The sequence below is a fragment of the Ornithodoros turicata genome, chromosome 1 (genome assembly GCF_037126465.1).
Source record: "Ornithodoros turicata isolate Travis chromosome 1, ASM3712646v1, whole genome shotgun sequence".
Taxonomy (NCBI): Eukaryota; Metazoa; Arthropoda; class Arachnida; order Ixodida; family Argasidae; genus Ornithodoros; species Ornithodoros turicata.
The window spans coordinates 32,033,418-32,058,114 of NC_088201.1; the positions used below are offsets into that span (position 1 = coordinate 32,033,418).

A 24,697-nucleotide genomic window follows, 5' to 3' on the forward strand; every position below is an offset into this window, starting at 1 on the left:
GTTATTGCTGCTGAAGTAAGTGGTAAAAATGTCAGCAGAAGGTACGAGCGAAGAGTGCTTCTGGGAGAAACCGTTGTGTCGTACTTCGGCTACCTTCTTCATGCAGAATCCGATAATGCAAACGCAGACAACGACGGCTACGACAAGCGTAGACATGAATACGATGGCTGCGTGTGGTTTGATGGTAGGAAAGACTGCGGCGTCAGCGATTGCCTCGTCGCTGTGCATGGCAGCAGTTGATCAAGCATGCTGCTCCACAAGTAGCAAACAAGGCCAGTACGGCATCGGTTCGCTGGAGGACACCATAGGGACGGTAATGTGTCACATGGGCGCGCGCTTGGCGTTTTCGTTGCTTTTCTCTTTCCTATCCAAGTAACGTTACCGCACACCAAACAACCAGTAACGTACGGATCTCACCTTGCATGTAAATCTACCCCAATAATAATAATAATTATTATTATTATTATTATTATTATTATTGTTGTTGTTGTTGTTGTTATTATTATTAGGAACGCAAGAACTTAAACTGTAATTAACTGAAGGTAATACTTGTGCGATGAAATTATTAACTTTCCAGTAACTCTTTGCAAAGAAAGCAGAAGTTGTTGGAAGGTAGATTTCCAATATAATAAACTCAAAAACCACAGTCGACAGTCGAACAGGCATATTACTGCTCACAAACTTATTTAGCACATCAGAAGCAAATGTTGTAATCGAATAGAGGACATTTTCCTGGTTACAACAGTGATTAACACGACTATGTAGCTCCAACTGCAGCTATCGCACCTTCAACATCGCGAATTCGATTTTCCGAACTACAACCCCGTAAAAGCCTAAAAGCTGAAGGCGTTTGAAAAATTACTTATGAAAGAAGTTTGAGTTCGTTTCAGAAGAGCAACAGAAATGCTGTTGTCAAAGAAGTACTATAGTATGAGAAATTCGTATTTTCTGTTTTTAGTTTTCAGAAATACAAAAGAAAAACGGATACCTTCGTTCGCCGTCAGTGGCGCGCCAATCGGATGTGCGACATTTCATGACAGCATGCTGCAGTTGGCTCCGACGGCCAATACAATCCATTCAGTATCCGCTGGCTGAAGTCGCGTTGTCGCGTCGTCGATCGTTCACATGTGAATGAATTGCGTGTTTTCCCTCGCTACTTCCGGAGCGTGTGCAATGATTGCTTGATGAAATTCAGGACAATCACTGCACAATCGATGATAGCCAATAAATACCGGTTCCGTGTAAGGGCTCTAATACGTTTTCAGGGGAAGAGTCACAGATGGGTATGCCTCGTCGATAAATCCTGGCTGCATCTGTCTTAAGCACGGCAATTGCACAGGTTGAAAATTGTGTCGCTGATGCTTGATGACCATAATGTAATGTGTAAACGGGCTGGTACAGTGAGATCTGTCAAATTAACTGGCTTTCTTGTCCACAAGTTGGAGAGTAACTTCGAACCCCATGCTTTGCAGGAAGACGGTAAATCATGGCTTCCACCAAACTTCCGGAGCAGAAAGTGATTCTCTGTGGTGAATACGGAGTGGGAAAAAGTTCCTTGTTTCGAAGGTTTGCCACGAATGTCTTTGTGACAAGTACAGATCGAAGTTCAACTCTTGGTTTGGACCATTTTGAGAAAGTCTACAAAGTAGCTGGAAGAGACTTAAAGGTAAGTAACAACAATTACATATGCTTGTTAGAGCATTAGAAAAGCTATGAAATATGTTTTGTATCCAGCTCCAGCTATGGGATACTGGAGGCATGGAGCGTGTGGCTTCCATCACGTCCAGCTACTACAAGTTTGCTGAGGCAGCCATCCTTGTCTTCAGCTTCGACAACCCAGACTCCTTCAACATTCTCTCCCAGCACTTGCTGGATATAGTTAGTTATGCAGAGAATGCAAAGATATTCCTCTGCGGGAACAAGATCGACCTTGTCAACCAGGTATGCCATGTTGACATTGTCTATACGGGGCAGATCTAGAGAGAGAGAGAGAGAGAGGGGGGGAGGGGGGGGCAATTTCTGTCTTCACATAGTGTTTAATTGACCTAGATCGTGTATCTACCATGCTTGCCAAGGCTGGACCCCCTCTCAGTAAAGTCCTGGATCTGCCCCTGCTATAGTAAAGATGCTTAGAACAGCACTGTGGACGTACTAAGCAAGGTTGCTTCTATTTGTGTGGCTAGGCAGTTGTAAGGTGGCATGCTTCACCAAGTCTTTAGTGTAATTCTTTCTATCTGATTCCTACCATAAATTAGTAATGTCCAGTTACAGCAATGCCATGATGCTGTAAATATACTCAGCACACTCGTTGCTCACCTAAACATCTTGTAACTTGCCACTGGAACAGGAGTCAAAATTTTGCATGGTGGGAATGGATTTTGCAGTGGAATTGCAGTGAAATCAGACATGCACTTTCTGTTTATGACAAAAAAATGTCAGGTTGGCTTGGCAGATTTCACAGTTCAATTCAGAAAATTCAATTCCTCACAACTTAAAATTGATAAAAATGCTCAGACGTCATGACAAAAGCTCCCCTGAGATAAATAGCATTGACCCCATAATTATCAGGCAAGTAATTTTTTCATATTTTTGAACACATTAGGTGAAACACCCTGTATATCCTGAGATGGACCCTGTATATGCATCAAGGTTTCAAATGGAGTTTCTCAAGTCATTTTCATTCCTTGTTGCTAAGTGCTAATGTGCCCCAAAGTGCAGCTCCAGGTAAATTGTAGACGAGGGCAAATGGGTGCGTTTACACAAACATAAGAATCCCTCTACCTGAGTGACCCACGAGTAAACCCAAAGGCACATTATTACATGTTCATGTATGCCCTGTGTTAGCACCAATTTATCGTCACTTATTGTTAGCCAATTCAGTCATACTGCACAAATGTTTTGTACAAACACGTGTTTGTTTCTGTGTTGGACATGGGGAGCATTTGTTGTACATGTGCAGGTTCGTGCACCAGTGTCAACTTTGCCTGTATATTGTGTCAGACTAGGGCGAAAGCAAATCAACACTGTTCCGTCTTGATCCCAAGTAATTTCACAGATTTAATGTGTAAGAGATACCTCGAGACACAGAGACGAAGAAGACAACACAACACATTCTGAGAGAATTCAAATTCTCGGAGAATTTGCTGTACTGTCTTGGATGCAACATAATGAACCCTAATTTTTTGCTTTCTGCCAATACTTTGTGTATAGAGCCTGAAGTTCGGGAAATATTTTTTTCTAAATTCGGTGGGTAAAAATCGGGTATATAAATATGTGCTCTAGATTCATGCGAATTCAGGTGAAAGAACTTCCAGTATGCTAAATTCGGGGAGAAATCGGGCTCAGTTACTCAAACTAACTGTACTGGTTTGGTACAAACGGTGATATAACTGCATTTGCTGCCAAACAAGTTAGTGTGCATTCCTACAGACGTCTCAGTGAGGGCAACTTGCTGGGTAAAAATCGGGTTTCACCCTAAAGAGGCAACCTTCAATTCGGGGTGCAAATTTGGGGAAGAATCGGGTTAAACCCTAAAACTTCAGGCTCTATTTATGTAATATCTTGCTGTATTAGCATATGGATGAGGAAAAATGTCTGATGCTTAGAATCCACAATGCATACTCTTCCTCTTTTTTCGTGCACAATTTCCTGTGCATGGTTCGCTGCCAAATAGCTTAGGCATATATAACATAAATCATTATTGAAGAGCGAAAAAAAAAAGCATGGATCTTCTTATCTTGTTGTTATCTTTCCTGTTGAAACCAGGTCTATGTGACAGACTCGGACATCGACGTTTTCTGTGAGCAGTGTCACAACCTCATCAGCGGCGTTTATCGGACATCTTGCAAGACCGGCCAGGGGATTGAAGAAATGTTCACGGATATTGCACGTCAGTTGGTACTATCTTGTCGGGTCAAAGACCTGGACGGGTTGGCAAAAGACTCGTTTAAGGTTACACAACAAGAAGAGCCTCAGGAGTCATGTAGTTGTTAGACTTGAAGGAGGTCCGTGCGCTTCATGTGACATATATATAGTTTCACTGTAAAGCTGTAGGATGGGAGTATTGTCTAAAATATGTGAAGTCCACTTCTCCACCTTGAGACAGTACAAAAATTTAATGCCTCCAGTGTGGAGAAGCCAGCATCCAAAGGGGTATGGAGAATGTCTCTCTCTCAAGTGGATCAGCCATTACACAAAACATCTGTGTTGAACGAACAAGGTGACCAAGCGCGCGAGCTGGCCTTCTCGTGGATGTCACCACAAATCATTCAGTGGCATATCCTAAGCATACCTTTTTGACTGCTTTGCATAAGAGCCATCTGGTTGTCACCATGGCGGCGGGGACTTGATGACAACACCAATAGAGGAAGCTGTTTTGTATTTTGTACACCCCCACTCTGTAGCTGCACTTTGAATATAGGCCCTTGTCGCCATATTGTGTGTCATTTATACTTAGAGCCTTGTGTTTTGGAGTTAAACCCAGTAAAACCTGTTTTTACCTCCAGATTTGCACCATCGTGTTATGGTAAAACCCGAAACCGAAGTTGTCACAGTGCAATCTCAGCCATGAATGCGGGCGCTGAAAAACGCTAGTAGGCATTCACTAATGCTGCTTTGCATCTCATGTTCATCTGAAATGCAAGAAGTGCTCCTGCTTTATTTTCTTCCCAAAAATCTGCTTCTACACCCAATATTACACAATTTTACCCTGTTTTACAGATCCTGAAATAAAACCTAAGACAGTCGACCCCCGTTTATCCGGACGGTGCCGTTCCCGGCGAAATCGTCCGGATAAATGAAACGACCGAATAGAAACGCCCTACAGAGCAAGGTTTAATTAGAACACAGAAATCTCGACAATGACAGCTGTTACATAGTAGTGTAGGCACTCGATTCCTGCAAACTTTTGCTAATTGCACAGAGTTGAGCCACGCTGTTGCGCTGCTCGAAGAATGTCATTGCAGACTCAAAGTGTCAATGTCGGAGCCTTGTTTCTCACTGGCGTCATAGGCACCGTCTTGCTGCACATCATCGGAGGCAACAGCAGCAATCACACCGTCATCAGTGATAGCTGCACACACGTCATCATCCTTATCAACGTCAACGTAGTCAGAAACCGCAGCATCATCTACGGCAGTCGCAGATAACCTCTGCATCAGGGATCGCAGCTCAGCTAGGGGAATGTCTTCATCGGCCAACGGGCCGCAAGCAGCAGGCCCTCGGGTTGGAGTTTTCCCCTCTAGAACCGGACAGTTGCTCGAGATATTTCCAAATGACTCGACTGGTCAACGTGACCCAACGCACACAAATAGAAAAGGGGGTCATCGTGCACGGTTGTTCTCCCCTACGGAGGAATGTAGGTCCCTGACGTGTGACGGGAATAACCCCAACACAACGAAAAGGATGACGAAGCGGGGTCAGCGTCTCCTCTTACTCACGGTAGTCCGGATAACTGAAGCTGGATTACAAGAATTTTCGACTTTCGTTCCCTGGAATTCTTGTCCGAGTCCAGAAGCTGAAGTGCGGATAAACGAGAACAAAATACATGGAGGAAAATCCGTTCACGTGCCTTTTGTCCGGATACCGCGGGATCCGGATAAATGAAGTCCGAATAAACGGGGGTCGACTGTATTTATCCCCGGAGTTTAAAAAAAAACAGGTCTTATACTTTACAATTCCCTCAGCTTGAAATGCCCCTCCATATTCGTTTGTAAGAGAAGATTTAGTTATGACACTGATATGGCAACTATGTATACGCTTGCCTAGGTATGCTCAGCTGTACGGTGATATCGCTTGTCTTAGACTTACAGTGACATGGCTCCAGCAGAGGGTGTTCTATTAATGCAGCTTTGTATAATGAGGGAAAGACTATACCAGATACTTCAAGTGGTGTCAGATGTCATACTTTTGTACTGACTGCAGCAAAGGGCATAAAAATGGTTGTCTTCTAGCTCAATATGACAATATTTTAGCTTTTGCTGCAGTTATTTGAGACCATTATTTATGACACCCTTTTGGTGCCTTGTGTTTCATTTTTATTTCATTGCACAAAGTAAATATGTGTTGGGCTGCTGAGCAGTTGTATAATGTGGGATATGCACAGTCATGTGATGTAAAATAATTTCCTATCAAAATGTGGGACACACTTTGTCTCTGGTACGTCCCGTGATTCAAATGAAGGGTATGTGTTTTAGCCACTTCAATTAATCTCTTTCTACAAAAGTCGCATAATCAGGTTAGTGCTGCTGCTGTTACTGATTAAACCTCAGAAAAGCTTGATAATGTAGAGTATTCAAACTATTTGTTCAAAGTGCTGTGCATAGACGTCCAAAATAAATATATTTCCACCTAAGATGGGGCAAACTTCAGGTGTAGTGCTGAAATAGTGGCCCTCCATCATAGTGTATGAAAAAGCATCACCTGTATGGAGAAAGGACTGCTGAAATTGATTTACACACTTACTTAATACAGATGTAGTTGCAATAGTGCCATGATTAGGGCAGCTAAGCTGTATGTTCACACTTCATTTAGGATAATTATTTGTGTACATGATTTATACAAAGTGCAACGTAAATCATTATAGCGTAAGTGCCAATAAATATTTGCTCGAGGATGTCAGTGCAATGTGTGTTTTTGAAAAGGTTTGCCTTTAAGTTACTGTAAGCTTGCCCAGTGCATTTGTTGCTGTGCTGCCACAGAGATTGCACTCACATTTTGCCAAAGTGTTTTCCTGTGAGCAAGATTTCATTACATAGTGCACAATGGCCAAGTGATAACAAACTGTGTGATAAGAAATGGCTCTTATTATTTTGTAATTAATTCTATGAAATAATTAAAGCAATCTCAACACAGCAATACCCCATGGAACATTCGTATTTGTCAGTAGAAGCTCACACAAATTATGCAAACTTGCATGTTGAAAGGCATGATATGGTCATTCCTGCCTGTGCCAGTCATTACACACTTATTGCATGCAGTCCTAGTGCTGAAACGAGTGAATGTTCTTACTTCCAGCATTACACATAGTGCTGTATGTGTACAGTGCTGAGTGCATTCTGCTTTTTCTATCTCAGTCGAGCACATATAATTAGTGAAGTTTGATAGTGACTTTCAAACTTTTCAAACGGAGCTTCCGCACCAGGTGACGCGTACCTTAGTGACGCCACTGTGGATGTACCAAACTTTATTTGGTTCTTTACGTTCTGCTGTGAGAAAACTTTTTCAGTGAGAAGTGTGGCTTCATTTGGGAGTAAGTACTGTATTTACTCATGTAATTCATACTGATTTTAAACAGAAAAACGTGTGGGCAGTGCTAATAGTCAGGGTGTGAGACTATAAATACACAGAAAAAAATGTACCAACGTTTAGGGCACTAAAAATAATTAGAGCCTGAAGTTTTAGGGTTTTACCCGATTCTTCCCCGAATTGAAGGTTCACTCTTTAGGGTGAAACCAGATTTTTACCCGGCAAATTCCCCTCACTGGGATGTCTGTAGGAATGCACTAACTTACTTGTTTAGCAGCAAATGCAGTTACATCACCGTTTGTACCAAACCAGTACAGTTACTTTGAGTAACTGAGCCCGATTTCTCCCCGAATTTAGCATACTGGAAGTTCTTTCACCTGAATTCGCATGAATCTAGAGCACATGTTTATTTACCCCGATTTTTACCCCCCGAATTTAGAAAAAAATATTTCCCGAAAACTTCAGGCTCTAAAAATAATGTATCGTATACGGGTATGAAACCGAAGCAACCCAAGTTCTTGCTTTCTTCTATAACCAGTATTTCAAACTTCCAAATGCCATCTCTGCAGGTTCACACTATCTCTTAATTGTCCTACAACTTTCTTGCCTGGCATGTATATTACGGTTGCATTTCAACGCTTCTGTCCGTCTGGGACAGTCTCCTGTGAAATGTACTTTCACTGCAATGACAGAAGAGAAGTGGAGAGAGAGTGGAGAAGCAGCCAACCAATATGTCTCTTCCCAGCTCTCTTAGCGAATCTGGCCTCTCGGGGCAAAACGCTCTCTTAGTGTGATACAGTGAAGGGAACCCTTCAAGTTTACTAAAACACACCATGGGAAGACAGTAAGTAGCGGCATGGCCGAGCAGATTAAAGCTCGGTGGTGGTAGCCAAGGTCGTGCTGAAGACTGGGAGGTGGTGGGTTCGAATCCTACCACCGGCTGTGCTGTCTGAGGTTTTCCCTGGGTTTTCTGGCACACTTTCTTGACGAATGTTTGCACAGTTCCCCTTGAAGTCAGCCCAAGATGCATACTAACGCCCTCCCCCCCCAATTCCTTCCTGCTGTCCTCTCTCCATCTGTCCACGTCTGTACGTCGCTCATAGCCACAGTTCCTCTGTGGTGCTAACACAGAATTTAAAAAAAAAACAGTCATGCATTGAGAAGGTACAGTGCTGGACAAAAGTTTACGGAACATGCTCTGGCACATTCTTCCCTCAGAGTGACAAGCTAGCAGCGAATAGTACCGTACGGACTTGCAAACAGGTGACTGGGTTACCTCGCCACATGTTTGTAAGTTTGTATGGTCACATTTTTTGCTGCTAGCGTGTCACCCTGAGGAAGGAATGCACGGGAGCATGTTCCGTAAACTTTTGTCCAGCACTGCACAAGCAGCCGTGAGCAAGCGACTAAATAAAAGGCCTACACTGATACAGTAAATCACTTCAACACTACATCAGCCTTATAGCACCAAAGGAACCACTAATCATGCTTCAGCAACCGCATATGCAGCCACTCGCAGCCACAGGCTGTATTTGAAATCGTCTGCGGCGACTGGCAGAAGCAAACAGCACTGAGTAGGCCTTCTTTCGTCTGCTGCTGTGTCCTTCGGAGAGGTCACAGGCTTTTGAGGATCAATAAGAAAAACCTGAATTTCGCCCTTCTCTATTGGCATTGCTCAGACTTGCAATTGTCTCAAAAGCCTGCACCTCTCTATCACACCAGATAGAATAAGTGTTCTTTACCCATAGCTCTGGTGTGCAGCACACTTATATTATGTGTGTATTCCTCCTCAAAAGTTTCTGGGAGTCATTTATGAATTACACAAACCCACTGCACCAGTAGAGGAAGTTCTCCCTCCAGGCTGCGCCATAAAAATACTAATCATCATCATCATCTCCCTCCAGGTCGTTAGCTAGCCCTTAGCGAAGTTATTCTTTTCCTATGCAAACATTAATAAGAGCTCATCATGCAGTAGCTACTGCACACGTAGGATGCACAAGTGCCGCCTGCAGTCTAGCGTACAAGTCACCTTTATGTCCAGTATATTTATTAGGAAAAAAAAAGAAGCCCTATGTATTTGACATCTGACAATGCAAATATTAGTTTTATTTACCAAAAATACTTCGGTGAGCAGGCCAAGCAACCTTGGCCCACCTACATGCTTTGGCATAGAGCCATGTTTTGCTAGCAATATTACAATCGTACAACCACAATAGTTTATATCCCAAGCCAACAATTCACCAATTTACTAAAGATAACACAGAACATAAAGCAATAATGTTATGTAACATACAGTGCTTTGAATTCTGGGCAGAAAGAAACTCGATATGTGCATTACTATGGCACCTACAAATTTGTAACATTCAAGGCATGCTTTCTTACTCAGGAAGTATATAGTGGTGCAAGTACATCAGTGCATATTAGCAAACGCTCCTCCTCATATTTACGAAGAGATAATTTGGTGGAGTTTTTTTTTTCCCAAGGATAGACTGCTTCGTGCATTCTGCGTGGAACGTTTCTCATTGGATCCTCGTTTTTGCTTAAACTTAGTTCCATTTTCATTGAAAAGCTCTGATGTGTGACCAGTGAAGAGAACTCACATGCCCAGATTAAGTTCTGTAAAAAAAAAGTCAACTAATGGCCATGACATGACACCACATATTTGAGACGGAGGAAGAAAGGAAATGAAAACACAAAAAATTCCTTGCACATGGTTAAAATGTCTATCTATACAATGTTTCTGAACAATATTGCAGTGCAATTACATGTATGAAGTCAATTCAGCTATCTGGAGGCTTGCGGTAGGGATCTGTAAATTCTTTAATTTTCCGCCACAACTCTTGGGGCTCATCCACTCTAGGAACCTAGAACAAGGACGGGACAAAAGGTTTCACGTAACTATAATAAAAACAGCATACAACACTACTGCTATTTATAGACAGGAAACATTATTTTATAACCCATAGATATAACTGGTACAGATCCCGACAAAAGTTTGCGGCACACTGCAGTCGCATATATCTTCAACGGAACGACAGCCTTGCAGAAAACTGGATCAGACAGGTGACTGGGTATTCCATGCACCTCTCAGTAAGTGTGTATCCACTCCCGTTTCTTGCTAGGGGGTCACTCCGATCAAGAAATATGTCCGTATGGTGTTCCGTACGGTGTATGGTGTTCCGGTTTGTCGGGACCTGTACATGGATATACTTTTATATTTACGTTTACTTTTATGTTTTTTTGTTTTTTTATACTGGCTGATTTACGTTGAGACAGCTTCTTGCATAGCAAAGTGAGTGCAAAAGCAATGGTGTCTTGAGGCTTATGTCACACCAATGTTGCCGTCGTTCACAGATTAGCAACTGTGTGTAACCACGAATGATGATGCCACATAAGTCACATCTGTGGCTAATGCCACCATGAAGCGTAATCCCTGCTCACGCTGCATTTCTGCATTAATTTTGATTGATCTTGCCTTGTGTGTTCATTGTAGTGCGCAAATAAATCTTTCAGTAGCGCACCAGTGGCTTTGGTCTTTGCAGGAAAAGTTTATGTAAAATGATCCTAACAAATCTAGTTGCAAATACCACCACTAAAGTATTGCAGTGGTAGCTTCGAGATAGGGAAGAAAGCTTTTGCTGGATAACCAAATTCAAATTTCTGAGGGACTACGCTGCATCGATCGGAAAGACCAGTTCTGTCTGCTGCTGCTTCTGTACGCTGCTATATTTTTCTGTTCAACAAATCCCTATAGGTTTGCTTAGCTGTTCTTGTATTGGTGTCGTCTTTCTGTTTGTGCCTACACTCGGGCTTTTGCACTATGGACCTTGTCTGGGGACCCTCAAATATAATCTAAATCCCCCACTGCATGACAGTGCAAATTTGTAATGCTTCCCTGAGCAAGTGCTGGATTCAAATTATGTGGATAAGAGCAGAGCCATCAAGTACACTCATCAGTTTGTGAAGAAAGGTAACCACCCAAAATGTTCATTACTACGCATTTTTTGCGACATCTGCTAGGCAATAAACATCTGGCCATGAATGGCAGGGCTTTTGGCTTGGTAGGCAGCTTCTGGTATTCCGAGTTGGCAACTGTGGTTGTGTAACTACAAATGATGCCTTTGGTTTCACTTTTGCTGTGTTCTGAGGTGACAGCAACTACTTAATGAAGATCCCAGCAGGCTCGAACACAAGGACGATTCAGAACACCTTGGCACCACATAGTGCCAGTGATGATCAGACCAACATAAAGTAACATGTGTAATGGATGCGTAACTGAAGCTTTGAATGTATTAACAAGACAAAAGAACGAGCTGTGTGACTGTGCACCTTCTTGCCGTTCACAACGTATCGTTATTGTCCACCTTGCTCATAGCTAACACTGCTGATATATTGCTTTCAGTAATTAAGATGCCCGTTTTTAGTAGGTTTTATGTTCCCACGTGTCTTGCTACTTGTATTCTTTGGGGTTGCTACTGTTTGACATCTGTTTTCGTTCTGCAACGTTGCATGTACACCCATTTTCTCAAACTCCCGTGAGGCTGACCACAAATGGTCTCCACTGAATAACACTATTCCCAGGAAGCTGGATGAGCTCATCTTATGACAAAAAATTAATCAAGTTTATATATAAACATTTGAAAGCATCCACAACTTCGCTTGCAGATATAGTGTTGAGTATGTCAATGGACTGTATGCCAGTAATAATGGAAATTTGGGCGGGTTGGTGACGTATGAACAACTGAAGAGTGCATACAGGAGACAGATGGTTTCTCTCCTGTATGCACTCTTCGGTTGTTCAATTAGGACTGTATGCAGTCAGACATAATTTGGTGACAAGCCGAACCAGTTCAAGTATGCATATATTTGGTCACAAATATAGAGGGTGCGTCATGTAAGACTGACCAGAATTTTATTAAATTCATGAATTATTTTTCTTCCGCGAAATTTGTTGAAGATATCTATTCCCGATGTGGCCTACTCAAAGGTGGTGGTGTATCAGTAATTAGTGCAGCCATTAATTAACTTTCATAATTAAGCTTTATAATCAGTGCAAATAGGTTGACTGCATAATTGCAAAGTTTTAGAGCACAACCCTGAGGAGTCTACCCCGCAGGAATCGAAACTGCAGCGCCTTTCTGTACTCTAGTAAAAAATATACGCAAATGGAAAATATTCGAGTGTTGTGCGGGTTTTGCGGTCACTTTCTCCTCTCCTCATCTCGGTGTCACCCTTTCTTAACTGACATCAGGCTGTTCCTCAAAGCATAGAACCACTTTGTCCCCAGCAGTGAATGTGAGAGGGAATAGTGATGCCCTTTCTCAGCCTATGTTATCACTAAAATGCTGCCTTTTTGTTTCCGCCATAATCTGATTTGAGTTGCTCAACACTCCCCAAGACACAGTTCGCGATTTCATCTGATAAATGTTGCATATTTTTTTTTACTAGGGCATAGAAAAGTACTGCGGTTTCGATTCTAGCGGACTAGACTCCTGAGGGTTGTGCTCCACAACTTTGCAATTGCACGGTCAACCTATTTTCACTAATTATGAAGATTAATTATGAAAGTTAATGGCTGCACTAATTACTGATACACCACCATCTTTGAGTAGGCCCCACTGGGAATAGATATATTCAACGACTTTTCCGGAAGAAAAACAAATAGCGAATTTAATAAAATTCTGGTCAGTCTTACATGACACACCCAGTATAATAGAAAATACACAATAAAAATACACAAGTAATACGAAACTTTCCACCAGGCTGCTCAGCAACAGCAAGTATCAGGTAATGCCACAACTAATGTCCAATTTTTCTGTGTCATTTCAAAAAGCAGACACAGGTCTGACAGATGAATGTCAGAACGGTGACAGAACTATCACGATTCACTTTAATAATGCAAAAGAGATGAGGTCTGACACCAACAGCATCCGCATCCGCCCATCTCTTCCGCACATTTTTTTGTTTCAAGTTAACCAACGTGCATTGCTTCTCCATGCACTTTTGCCTTTTCTTACCTCATGTCAACATATCAAATGCACGAAGAGCAGTACATAAAAAGTAGGAAACAAATTACAACGAGGTGCAAAAATCGCACTGCACCAACACGAGCAGCTAACGCAGAAGTACCAGGGTAGAGTCAGCAATGACATAAAGCAATATGTGCACTGCAAATGTGAACTGTATGAAAAAAGCAATGTGTGCTTTGTGCACATGTCAAACATCTGCTGCACGTTCTAGCTGTTCAATACTCTTTGCTCATACTTCTTGTGTGAAGATGTTTTGTAGAGCTAGACCCATAGGTGCTGACTGCTTGGGGGCCTGAAACCCCCTGGAACTTTCCATGGCAGGGGCAGGCCTCTCCAAGAAGCCTACCCAGCTGATACTCAAGATGAACATTTCAAGGGATATCCTAAGAGTAGCACACTTCACGCAAGTGAACGTGCAAATCCCATTAAAATTTTCCTCATAAAACAAAATTCCAGACACCCTGCCCAATCCCTGTGCATGAAAGGGGTACGAGTACCCCGCAGCCTGAAGTGTTTGCGCTGGGAGGGGGGCGCTGTGGCCCAGCCCCCTCTGGTAGATCGAACTCTCTATTCATGGCAAGACCACTGCACTACAATCAAAAAAGAAGTTTCATGTTTGGGATCTTGAGCTGCTCTGGTTATGAGCTCAAATTATGGTATGTGTATCGTGTGTTCCTCAGATATTTTCATCTTTGCCCTTACACATATTTTGAACACTAAAACACCTATAAATGCTACAATGTTTGGTGGACATACCTCTCTGCTTGTGTTAACTTTTTGAGACATTAACTGTGGGATGACCTGATACAACCAAAACCATGGTTTGAGAAGTACATGTGCGAAAACGGGGATACAAACCTGGTAGTTTTGGCTGATATATAACCCAGTATACACACCAACTCCAAATGCGACCTGCATTTGATAATAAACATTGAATTTATATTGGAAACGCAACACTATAGAGGTACAGGGTGCTGAGATCTCAGCTCAAGTTAAAGAACCCTCAGGTGGACAAAATCAATCCGTACAACCTGTCATACAACCCCCGATTTCTTTCTTTTTTTAGGAGTAAAAGGAAAGGCATCTTCGATACCCACCAACAATGTTCCCCCGACAACCCCTGTTACAGCTGCGGTGAAATAGAAAACTAAGCAAAACAAAGAAAACAAACAAAGCAGAAACCACAAGGTCAACCCCCTTATGTTTTTCTTCTGTAAATTTCATTTCACCAAGGTCACCTGACGTCAAATTACGCTCCAGTTACAAAACGTGGACAACATTGGCCGAGAACTGTTGACGAGCCGCCAGATTTGTCGCGAAATACATGCAAAATCAATATGCGGAAGCAGCGAGATCTGAAGTGTCAGCACTCACAATAAACTTCAGCATGGTAAGTCCAGAGGTCTGGCGTAATTTCGTTACTTTGAACGTCAATTTGTTTCCACAGCTAGTAGGTAGCTTGAGGTGCGGATAAATTTGTTCTAAAAATAGCTATAAACCAGTACAACCACACAACAATACTACTGCCCTACAGTGTTCATTACTGCGTCAGTCCCATACCGTTGCCCATACAGACACAATACCACAGACGATCACACAAGACGAACTGGCTAGGATGGATGGATAGTAGCTAGTAGCCAGCCACAGTAGTAGCCAGCCATAGTAGCCATGGAGGAAAGATTCCATGATGGTGGCTTTCCCTGTGCGCCGCCGCCGCCGCGATCAACGTTATTAGCGCCGCGATGGCCGCGATTTCTCCCCGCGCTGACGCCGCCGCTGGCGCGCCGATATCCCGCGCGCGTTCCATGTTCCGATCTGTTCCGCTGCGGAGTGGGAAGCTCAAAGTGGTTTCGCGCACTTCTGCCGGTCTTGGCCTCGCGAGTATTGAACTGTCGTGGGTCAGAGACTGGATCTCTGTTTTCGAAACGCGTGTCGTTGTTCTCTGTTGATAAGAATTCAAGTGCATTTAAAACGAGCGCGCTGTGGCGTTACTCTGGCACCTTAGTTTTGCAAGATGGTGACAAGAAGCGAAAGATTGGCTCTGATTTCTTCTGCGAGAAGTGCCTTACAAATGCAAAAGAGCAGGATGCAGATAAGCCCTTCGATAAGTGAGTATGTTGGTATATGAAAAAACTTCTCACCGTTGCTACGAATGCAAAACATTGGTAAAAGGAGACGTGTGGAAAACGCTCGAGCTTTGTGGCTCTTATACTGTCGTTATTATTATTGTTGTTTTCATTCATTCGTGATAGTATTAGGTTGATCCCCATGGGCATCGCGAAGGGGGGCAAGGGTGCCGTTGTCCCTCATCCCCCCGCTGGCCGGGTTGGTTTTTGTGCATGACAACTATGCCCTCTGTGAAAATTCCCTCTGAGGGTACAACGCGTGTGCAACCATGTTACTGTGCACAGATTACGGGCTTTCGCGGCTTGCTCTAGTCAAACTGTGATCGAAGTATAAATCTATTGTTTGTGATAAATTTGTTGCGGTTCGACTTTGTTTTGTTTTGTTTTTTTTTTTTTTTTACAAATAAAAAGTGGAACCTTTTTAGGATGTGGTTAGGGCCTGTTGCGCTCAAGTTTGCCAGGCGACGCGAGCGCCAATCGGGACCCAAGCGGGAGCGGGAGCAGTGACTGGTCCGCACAGCCATATGCAGCCAAGCATGTGGTTAAATATGCCGCCTTTCAGGTTGCCAACGCACGGCAAACCACAGCACAAATCGGGAACACAGGACTGTTGCGTCGTTGGCTACCATAACAGATTCCAAAACGTCAAAAAATAAGGTTTTATCGCTTCCTCGGAAAACCTTGGGAGGCGGAAAGCGTTAACTGCATCTGTACACCGTAAAAACGCCGCGAAGTTTCCGCTCTGCATTCCACCTGGAGATAATGTAGAGTTATACCCAAACCACTTGCGGTAGAAATTTACTTGGATATATCACAAATTCTGCCAAACAGTTATTACTTTCTAACATAACGCACGCAGATTAGAGGGAAATATGAAAGGCTTACTGTAGGCATACTCCCGCCGGTTCTTCTTACTGCTATGTTCGAGGGTCTTCGTGCAGTGTGACGTTTACTTCGAAAAAAGCAATGACCTTACTTACTTATTACTTACTTACTTATGTTCTCCTGCTATGAAGCTACCCCCTGGCATTTTTGTTGGAATGCTATAATGGAACACCTAGCGTGTCCCTCTCATGACCTTTAGGAGATCAAATAGATTCTCCGTTTGCTCTCCCGTTACTACATTGTCGAAAATGCCGTTCAGAACCTCTTTACAGTCCCACTGTAGGGCTCCCCTCTGTTCAGACTCAAGGACCTTAGCGAGTGGACAAACTATGCCTGGGTACGCGTGAATGATATCACCAGGCGGTTTTCTTTTTGCAACGGGGAGACATTTGGTTGATATACCTGTACAGGTAAACATTACACAAACAAGGAGAAATATATCAGATGCAAGCTGTTTATTACCAAGAGCAAAGCATTGTTTTGAGGCACCGTACTAGGTACACGGTGCAATACTGGTTGATGAAATATATAAAATGCTGAAGAATTACCATTAACAGAATAGCCAACGATCAACGATTCAGCAGGGTACTGCAGCAGCATTCAGTAGAGAAAGATCATTGGCAAATGATCAACGACGCAGCAGAGATGACTGTAGCCTCGTCAGCTCTAAAAATACAATAAGAAAGTTCTGCACCCGAGCTACGGTCTAAAGGAAAGCACATTGTCCACATTATACATACGTACTCGGAAATAAGTCGGCGATACCCTTTGTCATGTCACGCCTGCGGCTTTGAGCTTGGCTTGCCCCTCTTTTGTGGCTGCCCGTACATATCGCGTCTTCTTCCTTGTTCAGGTAGCAGCAGACTGCTGCCGCATGCTTACATTTTCCCGCAATTCCCGCTTTACAGGTACACGACGCAACATAAACTGTTCACGGGCACTTGGGCACCTGTGATGGAGAGGTACCGAAATCGAATTAAATTAACTTTCAGTGCGTGTAAAATGTGCATTCAATGTTTTTCTGATCAGGTATATCATTTTGATGTACAGTTAACAAATATTACGTACGATCACGCCGACTCACCTGGAACCGGACGTTATAATTATAACGTCCGGTGGTTTAAACCACGCTGTCCTTCACTTCTTCCGAAATGCACTTCGCTTTAAAGGGACTATGAAACAATTTTTTTCTTCGTTTCGTTCGAAAGAAGACATTTTTCTGAGTCTAGAACCGAAATTTTAGTTTCGTCGCGCGAGCGGATTTCTCGGGAGCGAATTTAAACGGAGCGGCGAAGGGAGGACAGCTGGCGCCGCGCCGTGGCGAGCGGCCGAGCGGAGACACAACGGGTAACTTGACGCGACCACGGCCGGCTCAGCAACACGTCATCGTGACGTGTTGCCGAGCCGAGGAATCCCGCCAGGAGCATGCGCCGTAGGATCCCGCGTATGCGTTCATCGGGAGTGGAATTCTCCATGACAGCAGCTTTCGCGCGATCGGCAGATTTCGGCAGTCGCGGCAGCCACAGCGCGAGCTCGCGGCATTACTTGCCATTGTGCAACACCGGTGACGTAACGGGGAACCGAAGTGCGGTCCGTACAGTTACACCATCGGCAGGGAAATATGCGCGGGAGAGGAGGAACGCGGAAGAGACATTTCCAGCGCGCGCTCCTCGCAGAGTGCAGCGATTTCGTACGGAAAAATTTGTGGCATATTACTTTCTCTGCGGGAAGAACAGTTTCCATCGAAAAAAAAGTATGGGGGTTCGGGAAATTTCATAGTCCCTTTAACGACGATTTCGTTACCGTCCGATGCTTCGTCGACGCCGAAAACATTGACTAGTAACTGGCCCTTCGAAAGGTGTGATTCTCTGAAAAAATCCTCAATGGCCTCCAGCTATTCAAACCCATGCAGGATACGATACATTGCTTGCTTGCGCCAGAGCGAAACCCGCGAAACCGAAACACTCTTGAGTGCGGACCATTGTTTCGATTTGCTTCCACATGCGGCGCTGTCGTCCGCTGATCGCAACGCCGCCAGGCCGAGAGCTACAGGCGTGCTCGCACGCCGCCAGCGCTTGAGGGCGACGGGCCAGTTCTCACTTGACGACGCCCGCCGCGACGTCGTGAGCTGGCGGCGGAAATAGACGCGCATTTCCGGCGTTGGGAGAGGAGAGACGTCGAGCCAAAAAAAAACTGCCATGCCGACCTTCTTTCACGACGTCGGCGAGAGCTGCCGAGAACGACAGCTGGCGACCAATTAGGTACGTGACACAGAAAGGCCACGCCTCCTGATTTTTCGTCTGCTTCGGACGACGGAAGGCCACTGTGGTGGGAACATGAAAATCGTGCGCGCTGACGGGGCGGCGGAAAACGCGCCTCTACTTCCGCCGCCCGCTCACGACGCCCCGTCGGACGTCGCCAAGTGAGAACTGGCCCGCCTTACATGCGTCTAGCCGCAGATTTATTCCGCTCTCCAATTGGATGCCAATGCGCAGGCGCACTATGCGCGTTCGAGCAGACGACTCTCCTCTCCCACTCTCCATCTCCTTTCTTCTCCATTCCTTCTCTTGAGTTCGCGCCAGCGTGACCTAGGGCTAGATTTTGAACTTTTCGCTATCCCGTAACGCTTGCTAAACGCTCGTGCTCCCCGGTTGACGGCCAATGCGCGTGACGGAATGAGCACGCAAATTTTGAAAAATAGCTATAACGATCGCTATGTGCACATCAAGATTGAGCCCTAGAGAGCCGAAGACATCCATCGTCCACCGTGGTCCATGCGTTGTCCACGCGTGTCTCTGCATCATTTTCCCTGCCGGTGCCCAAAGGGTGTGTGATTGGAATGGCATCGCTGTACGATGACAGCGTTCGGGGGCAGAGTACCGATGACCGCACTTGTGCCTTCTGCTCCAAAGCGTTCAGTGCAAAGTTCAATTTAGTGAAGCATTTTAAGAACGTGCACGGCGTCGTACAGACGTTTCGCAAAAAGTTTGGTTGCGACCAATGCTCCGGTGTCAATTTCTCGTTTCGTGAGGACCACACGGCAAAAAGAGGAAATCAGCGATTCGCTGCTTACCTACCCAGGTATTGCGACTCTAAAGATACATAGTGGGAATGATCATGAGTATTGAACGGTACAACTATGGCCGCTGTTCAGCAGATTTCATTAAACTGATTTAGAAGAACAACGAGCTGCCTGTTCTGAGAGTTCTTGGTTTTTTATGCATTAAGTCACCGGATAGGGATTTGAAGCAAACATTATAAGCTATATATCTTTAGCTTTTCTGTATAAGATCACCGTTTTAATGTATTATCATTCCCTACAGCAATTATGTTGCGTATGTGTATGTTTGCCCGGGCCCGGCCCAAGAAATTTATAGGATACCCGGCCCAGTGTACCAGGCTGTAAAATTTGACTGGGTGTACCTAACATAGGGGTAACATATAGGAGGCTCCAGACTGACCTAGGGCCGGCAAGGTTCAGGCCCGTTCCCAAACCGGGCCCATAATGGTCATACCCGAGCCCAGCCCCGCAAAAAGGAAGACTGGGCCGGCCTCGGGTTTTCGGGTTAGCCCGTGCAGACACGTCTGTGAGCGCAGCTTCCCTGAGCATGCATAGTCCAATTACCTGCCCATGCATGCATTCACAACTATAGTACTATACTATAATTATATACTCTAATTTTTGCATTTGGCGGCTTATAATTATTTTCCTTTTCAACCTGATAACGAAAGAAAGAGCGTGTCGCTATATCATACTTATACTATCTCTTCGGCATTCACATTTAGGCTGTGTGCCGAAAAGTAAGAATGGTTGTGCGGTACGTAGAGCAGATATATTGTCCTCCCTCACTTTGCGCACACAGGTTGACAGTCACGATCGGCATATCTTTTGCACCAATGACCTTGTCAGCCGTTACAGGGTATAAAAGGATTACCTTATCGATTTCCTTTATCGCTCATTATCAACCCTCATGAGTCAGTAACTTCCTATCAGCAAACAAAATCAACTGATCACACTCTATCACATGGTTAACCCCGATACACTTCGGCTATATCATTTCACCGATTATCAGTCGATAGCGTTATGAGTAATGTAAACTCTCATCAGGAATTGTCTTTAGGGTACCGTCAGGTAAAATACACCAGAAACCAGAAACACGCGTGGAGGCATGGGCGTCTTCAACGCAGAAGGGAGGAAAAGAGGTGTTGTGTAGACCGGGAGAGGAGAGAATCGTCTGTTCGAAGACGCATAGTGCGCCAGCGTATTGGCATCCAATTGGAATTGGAGAGTGGAATAAATCTGCGGCTAGACGCATGTTTAGCCTTGATGGCCTTCACGCTACCTTGCGACGCCAGCGTGAACAACGTAGGTCGTGCTATGGGTTACGTTGAGCACATCTAATTTTTAGGTACAAATGCCAAAAATTGAATTCTTCTAGTAGTTCAAGGAGAATCCGCATGGTGTTTTCCCGCAGCCGAAGCCGGCTCTGGCAGCCCGAAGCCATGCCCGAAGCCGAAGGCCGAAGCTCACGTGCCTTATGCCTGGCTTGCTCAGGCTCTGGCTTGGCTTCAAAACAGGGATCTCGCATCTTGCACGCTTGTTGCTCTTGATGCATTGGATAAGTCGGTAAGCCCACCGGTCTTTCTAGCCCACTATTGTATACTATATCTGGTCGAATTTTTGGGCTTATAGCGGTAAACGCCTGACACATAGATGAGCGAGTGAGTCTTGTGGCTATTATTCCTTGCAGTTTGCAGTTGATAGGGATCGTGCCTGCGAGGATTAACAGGAATGCTTGAATGTTGAAGTTCGCAGGAACGCAAACAAAGAGAGCAGCAAATGAAATCCACAATAAATCAGAAGCTCCTTGAGAGTGGCGAAAGAGATAGGTAAAGCTAACATCACAATCTGATATGTGTGGCGCATATCGACATGTACACGTCCGAAAATATGTTCCTTTATTCCAGGCTGAAAGAACTTTTACGAACCAGGCTTATTGAATGTGGGTGGAAAGATCAATTAAAAGCTCATTGCAAAGGTAAGCATGTATGCTTTATAACCATACAGTCCTGACTCAAACCAACTTCATTTCACAGAAGTTATCAAGGAGAAAGGGGTAGAAAATGTCACTGTTGATGATTTGATTGCTGAAATTACTCCAAAAGGAAGAGGTAATTTTTTACTCTCTATAAGTAGATAGAAAACAATTTAAAAACCGTATTTGACAATATGTCACCTGCAGGCAAGGTGGGCTTTGCAACAAACTCCCTAAATAAATGCAGGATCACACTGGTTCATACATTTGTGCAAAAACTGAGTGAAATATGTGACAACCATGTTCTCTGTCCACCAGCGGCACATTGCTAGGGGACGAGTGTTTGCAACCTGGGTAAATTTCAGCCAGTTGCGTTGTTTACGTGTCTTGCCCATCGCTCAGGCTTGCCTATCATGGAATTTATCCACCAGCTAGCCTGCATGTACGCCATTCTAGCACACATTTATGTGATCTGATCACTAAGACGTCTCTCTGGGCTTGTTGGTGTAGGTTTGTAATGTGCTAAAAACTCTAAAACAAGGGACAACCTTGAAAAAAAACAAAAAAAAAACACTATGCTGTCAATGGATTTATTGTAAGATTCTGATGTTTTTAAGCTGGAAGGTGCTCACTTTTTTTGTCTGTTAATGATCTGCTTTCAGTGCTAAGGCACATGCATCCTGCTTGTGCTCAAAAAACCTCCCAAATCTCATGTTCGGTCTGAGTCCTAAAATGCTCCCAATCTGCTTTATTATAAACACCCTCAAATGCAGGTAAATAGTTCCTTCCAGATTTTTCATACAATTTTTGTGTTGTTTTATCCGGGTGTTGACGCACCTTCCAGTCTAGCCCACGATTTTTTGCAAGTCAATGGAATGTTGTAAACGACACTTGTTGCACAGTCTACATCCATTGCAACATGTTTAACATGAGACTTGTTTTTTTTTAAATTCCGTCTTAGTGCCGCGAAGCAACTGCGGCTATGAGTGGTGTACAGATGTGGACAGATGGAGAGAGGACAGCAGGAAAAGGGGGGGGGGGTTAGTATGCGTTCTGGGCAGACTTCAGGAATACCTATGTGATGCAGCTCCTATATATGGTTCCTCGAGTTTCTCTTACACAGCACATACTTCCTATGCGTTGAATATTATACTGAGGAGAGGATGTGCTATCGTTGTACACATTATAACTGCACATGCCTGTGAGCAATGCCCAGGACGCCATGGGAGTCAAGCGGTGCTTTCAAGTGTCTGAGTCATAAGGGTCAGCCTGAAGCATACCAGGCAACATCTTTTTGGGGTCTCTGGCTACACTCCACAGAACAACGAGCCCATGCTCAGCAGTGTTCCTCTATTACAAATACTTTCAGAAGATCATGTCCATTGGCTCAGTGGTTGCACACTATTTTGCCTTGTGATTCCAAAAATAATGAATGTGAATAATGTTCAATGTGTTGTACTTCCAGTTTAAATCTGTATATCATTACTTAAGACCACTTAAAGAAACATTAGTGCACAAGTATTTTCAATCCCCGTCATAATGCAGCAGAGGCTGTGTACACCTGTCCATATTGTGGGCTGGGCGAATCAGTGTTTTTCTCTTGTGTGTCCTGCTTTTTAGTCGTCGTTTGTGCACATAACTGCGACACATTCTTCTAAGCTGTCATCAATGTCTCCTCCACAGCTACAGTGCCAGACAGCATAAAGCGTGAACTACTTCAAGAAATCAGAAAATTTCTCGCAGAGCAGCAGAGCAGCAGCTGACGCCGCAACATCGATTTCATTGCATAACCAACTTTTCCAAACCATGTTTCATGTTTCAACCACGGCACTGCAGTATTTTGTGGGAAACGTTATTTTTGCTTCTATGTGTCTGTTAGTGTGGGGAAATGTTGCAACACATTCCTTCAAAACATTTTTGTAAAAATCTTCATGGCATCACAGAATCTGGATTGATTTTTCATCAACACTATTCAGTTGTGTTTGGCGTACATTGATCTGACGAGTGAAAATGTGCTTATCATGGATATGAATGTCATGAAATATTTTAGGGAGATCTCTCATGTGGTCTAATAAAAGCAAGTAGAGCTGTTCAGGAGACCTTTTATAACGGCATGAAGCAAAATCATAACACTGCTACCACCACTCTTGTATATGTTACTGGCAAAATATGAATTCCAGGCAATCTAGAGAATGCCTAGGCATTCTGTAGAATACCCAGCTAGGTTAGATTTGTCTATTTTTGTTGCATAAACACACGATACAGTGGTACCACGATGAAAAACATTTTTGTACTTTACCTGCCATGGCATATGCATTCTATATAATGCATAGGAAATGTACGAAATGCATTTGATTTCCTACTTTGCCAGCCAATTTTGGGCATTTTATAGAATGCTGGATTTAACACTTTGCCAGTAGGTGAACTGTCTGCACATTTCCCTCTTTCCCTGTGTGCCTGGGGACCAACCTTTCAGTCATTGGTCTTTCATCAAGTGTCTTGATCAACTGTGCCATCCTCAAGGACGATACGAGATATATCTACCGTTGTAATGGAATGGAAAGGGTCAGCCTTGCACGTTCACCACTTCTTGAGAACCGAGGATGATGTATTAATATAGAGCCTGAAGTTTCCGGGAAATATTTTTTCTCTAAATTCGGGCGGTAAAAATCTGGGTAACTAGTGTGCCCTAAATTCGGGTGGAAAAACTTCTAGTATGCTATATTCGGGGAGAAATCAGGCTCAAGTACTAGTTTGGTACAGCTTTGGACCAAAGTATATGAGACACGGCACTGGCGTATTTAATCAGAGCGGCCCCCCGGTGACCGGCAAGTGACCTGCTGTTCTATCCATCTCTCAGTGTATGTCTCCGCTTCTGTTTGCTGCTAGGGTTTCGCTCCTATGGACAAATGCGATAGCCCGGTGTTCCGTGAACTTTTGTCCCAAGCTGTACAAACAGTGATCTAACTGCATTTTCTGCAAAACAGGTTAGTGTGCATTCCTACAGACGTCTCGGTGAGGGCAATATGACCGGAAAGAATCTGGTTAAACCAACAACTTCAGAATCTGTGTATTATCTGCTTTACATGAGTCCCTATAGGATACTTGCCCCTACATGGAATCTACATTTTTTGGTTAGAAACGATTGAACATTTTATCTTTTTTTTTTTTTTTTTTTCAGAACACTAGGTATATGATAACTCATTACACAAAAGGCTTGACATTATTTTTGGAGAAAGATTAAAGCGACCATGACAAGATCCTGAAACATCTTGAGTTATTGGTGGAGAATGGCTTTGAAGGACTACTATCAGAAATATATCAGATTTTTGCCACACTGCATTCAACGTGGGCACGGTTTACATGCAACAAAAGC

General features: G+C 43.9%; 2 protein-coding genes and 1 long non-coding RNA gene across 6 annotated transcripts; 2 read left to right on the top strand and 1 right to left on the bottom strand.

Moving 5' to 3' along the window:
* The first annotated feature begins 1,089 nt into the window (after positions 1 to 1,089).
* LOC135377891 (ras-related protein Rab-30-like) lies at positions 1,090 to 6,613 on the top strand. 4 transcript variants are annotated; one of them, XM_064610627.1, is made up of 4 exons: positions 1,090 to 1,339; positions 1,473 to 1,666; positions 1,735 to 1,941; positions 3,766 to 6,613. In XM_064610627.1, the coding sequence occupies exons 2-4, from the start codon at positions 1,487 to 1,489 to the stop codon at positions 3,991 to 3,993; spliced, it is 615 nt and encodes a 204-aa protein (XP_064466697.1). In that variant the 5' UTR covers positions 1,090 to 1,339; positions 1,473 to 1,486; the 3' UTR covers positions 3,994 to 6,613. The 4 variants fall into 4 exon arrangements, with proteins under 4 accessions (XP_064466697.1, XP_064466695.1, XP_064466696.1 ...); XM_064610625.1 differs by having other exon boundaries at positions 1,090 to 1,283; XM_064610626.1 differs by having other exon boundaries at positions 1,090 to 1,241.
* Positions 6,614 to 9,330: 2,717 nt separating this feature from the next.
* On the bottom strand, positions 9,331 to 14,888 carry LOC135377892 (uncharacterized). The gene is made up of 3 exons (XR_010418213.1): positions 14,649 to 14,888; positions 14,133 to 14,186; positions 9,331 to 10,109 (listed from the first exon to the last, which is right to left on the bottom strand). It is a non-coding gene; the product is annotated as an uncharacterized LOC135377892 (long non-coding RNA).
* Positions 14,889 to 20,838: 5,950 nt separating this feature from the next.
* Positions 20,839 to 23,413, top strand: LOC135377894 (transcription and mRNA export factor ENY2-like). The gene is made up of 5 exons (XM_064610630.1): positions 20,839 to 21,007; positions 21,095 to 21,175; positions 21,254 to 21,324; positions 21,383 to 21,457; positions 23,005 to 23,413. The coding sequence occupies exons 1-5, from the start codon at positions 21,000 to 21,002 to the stop codon at positions 23,082 to 23,084; spliced, it is 315 nt and encodes a 104-aa protein (XP_064466700.1). The 5' UTR covers positions 20,839 to 20,999; the 3' UTR covers positions 23,085 to 23,413.
* The last annotated feature ends 1,284 nt before the right edge of the window (positions 23,414 to 24,697 follow it).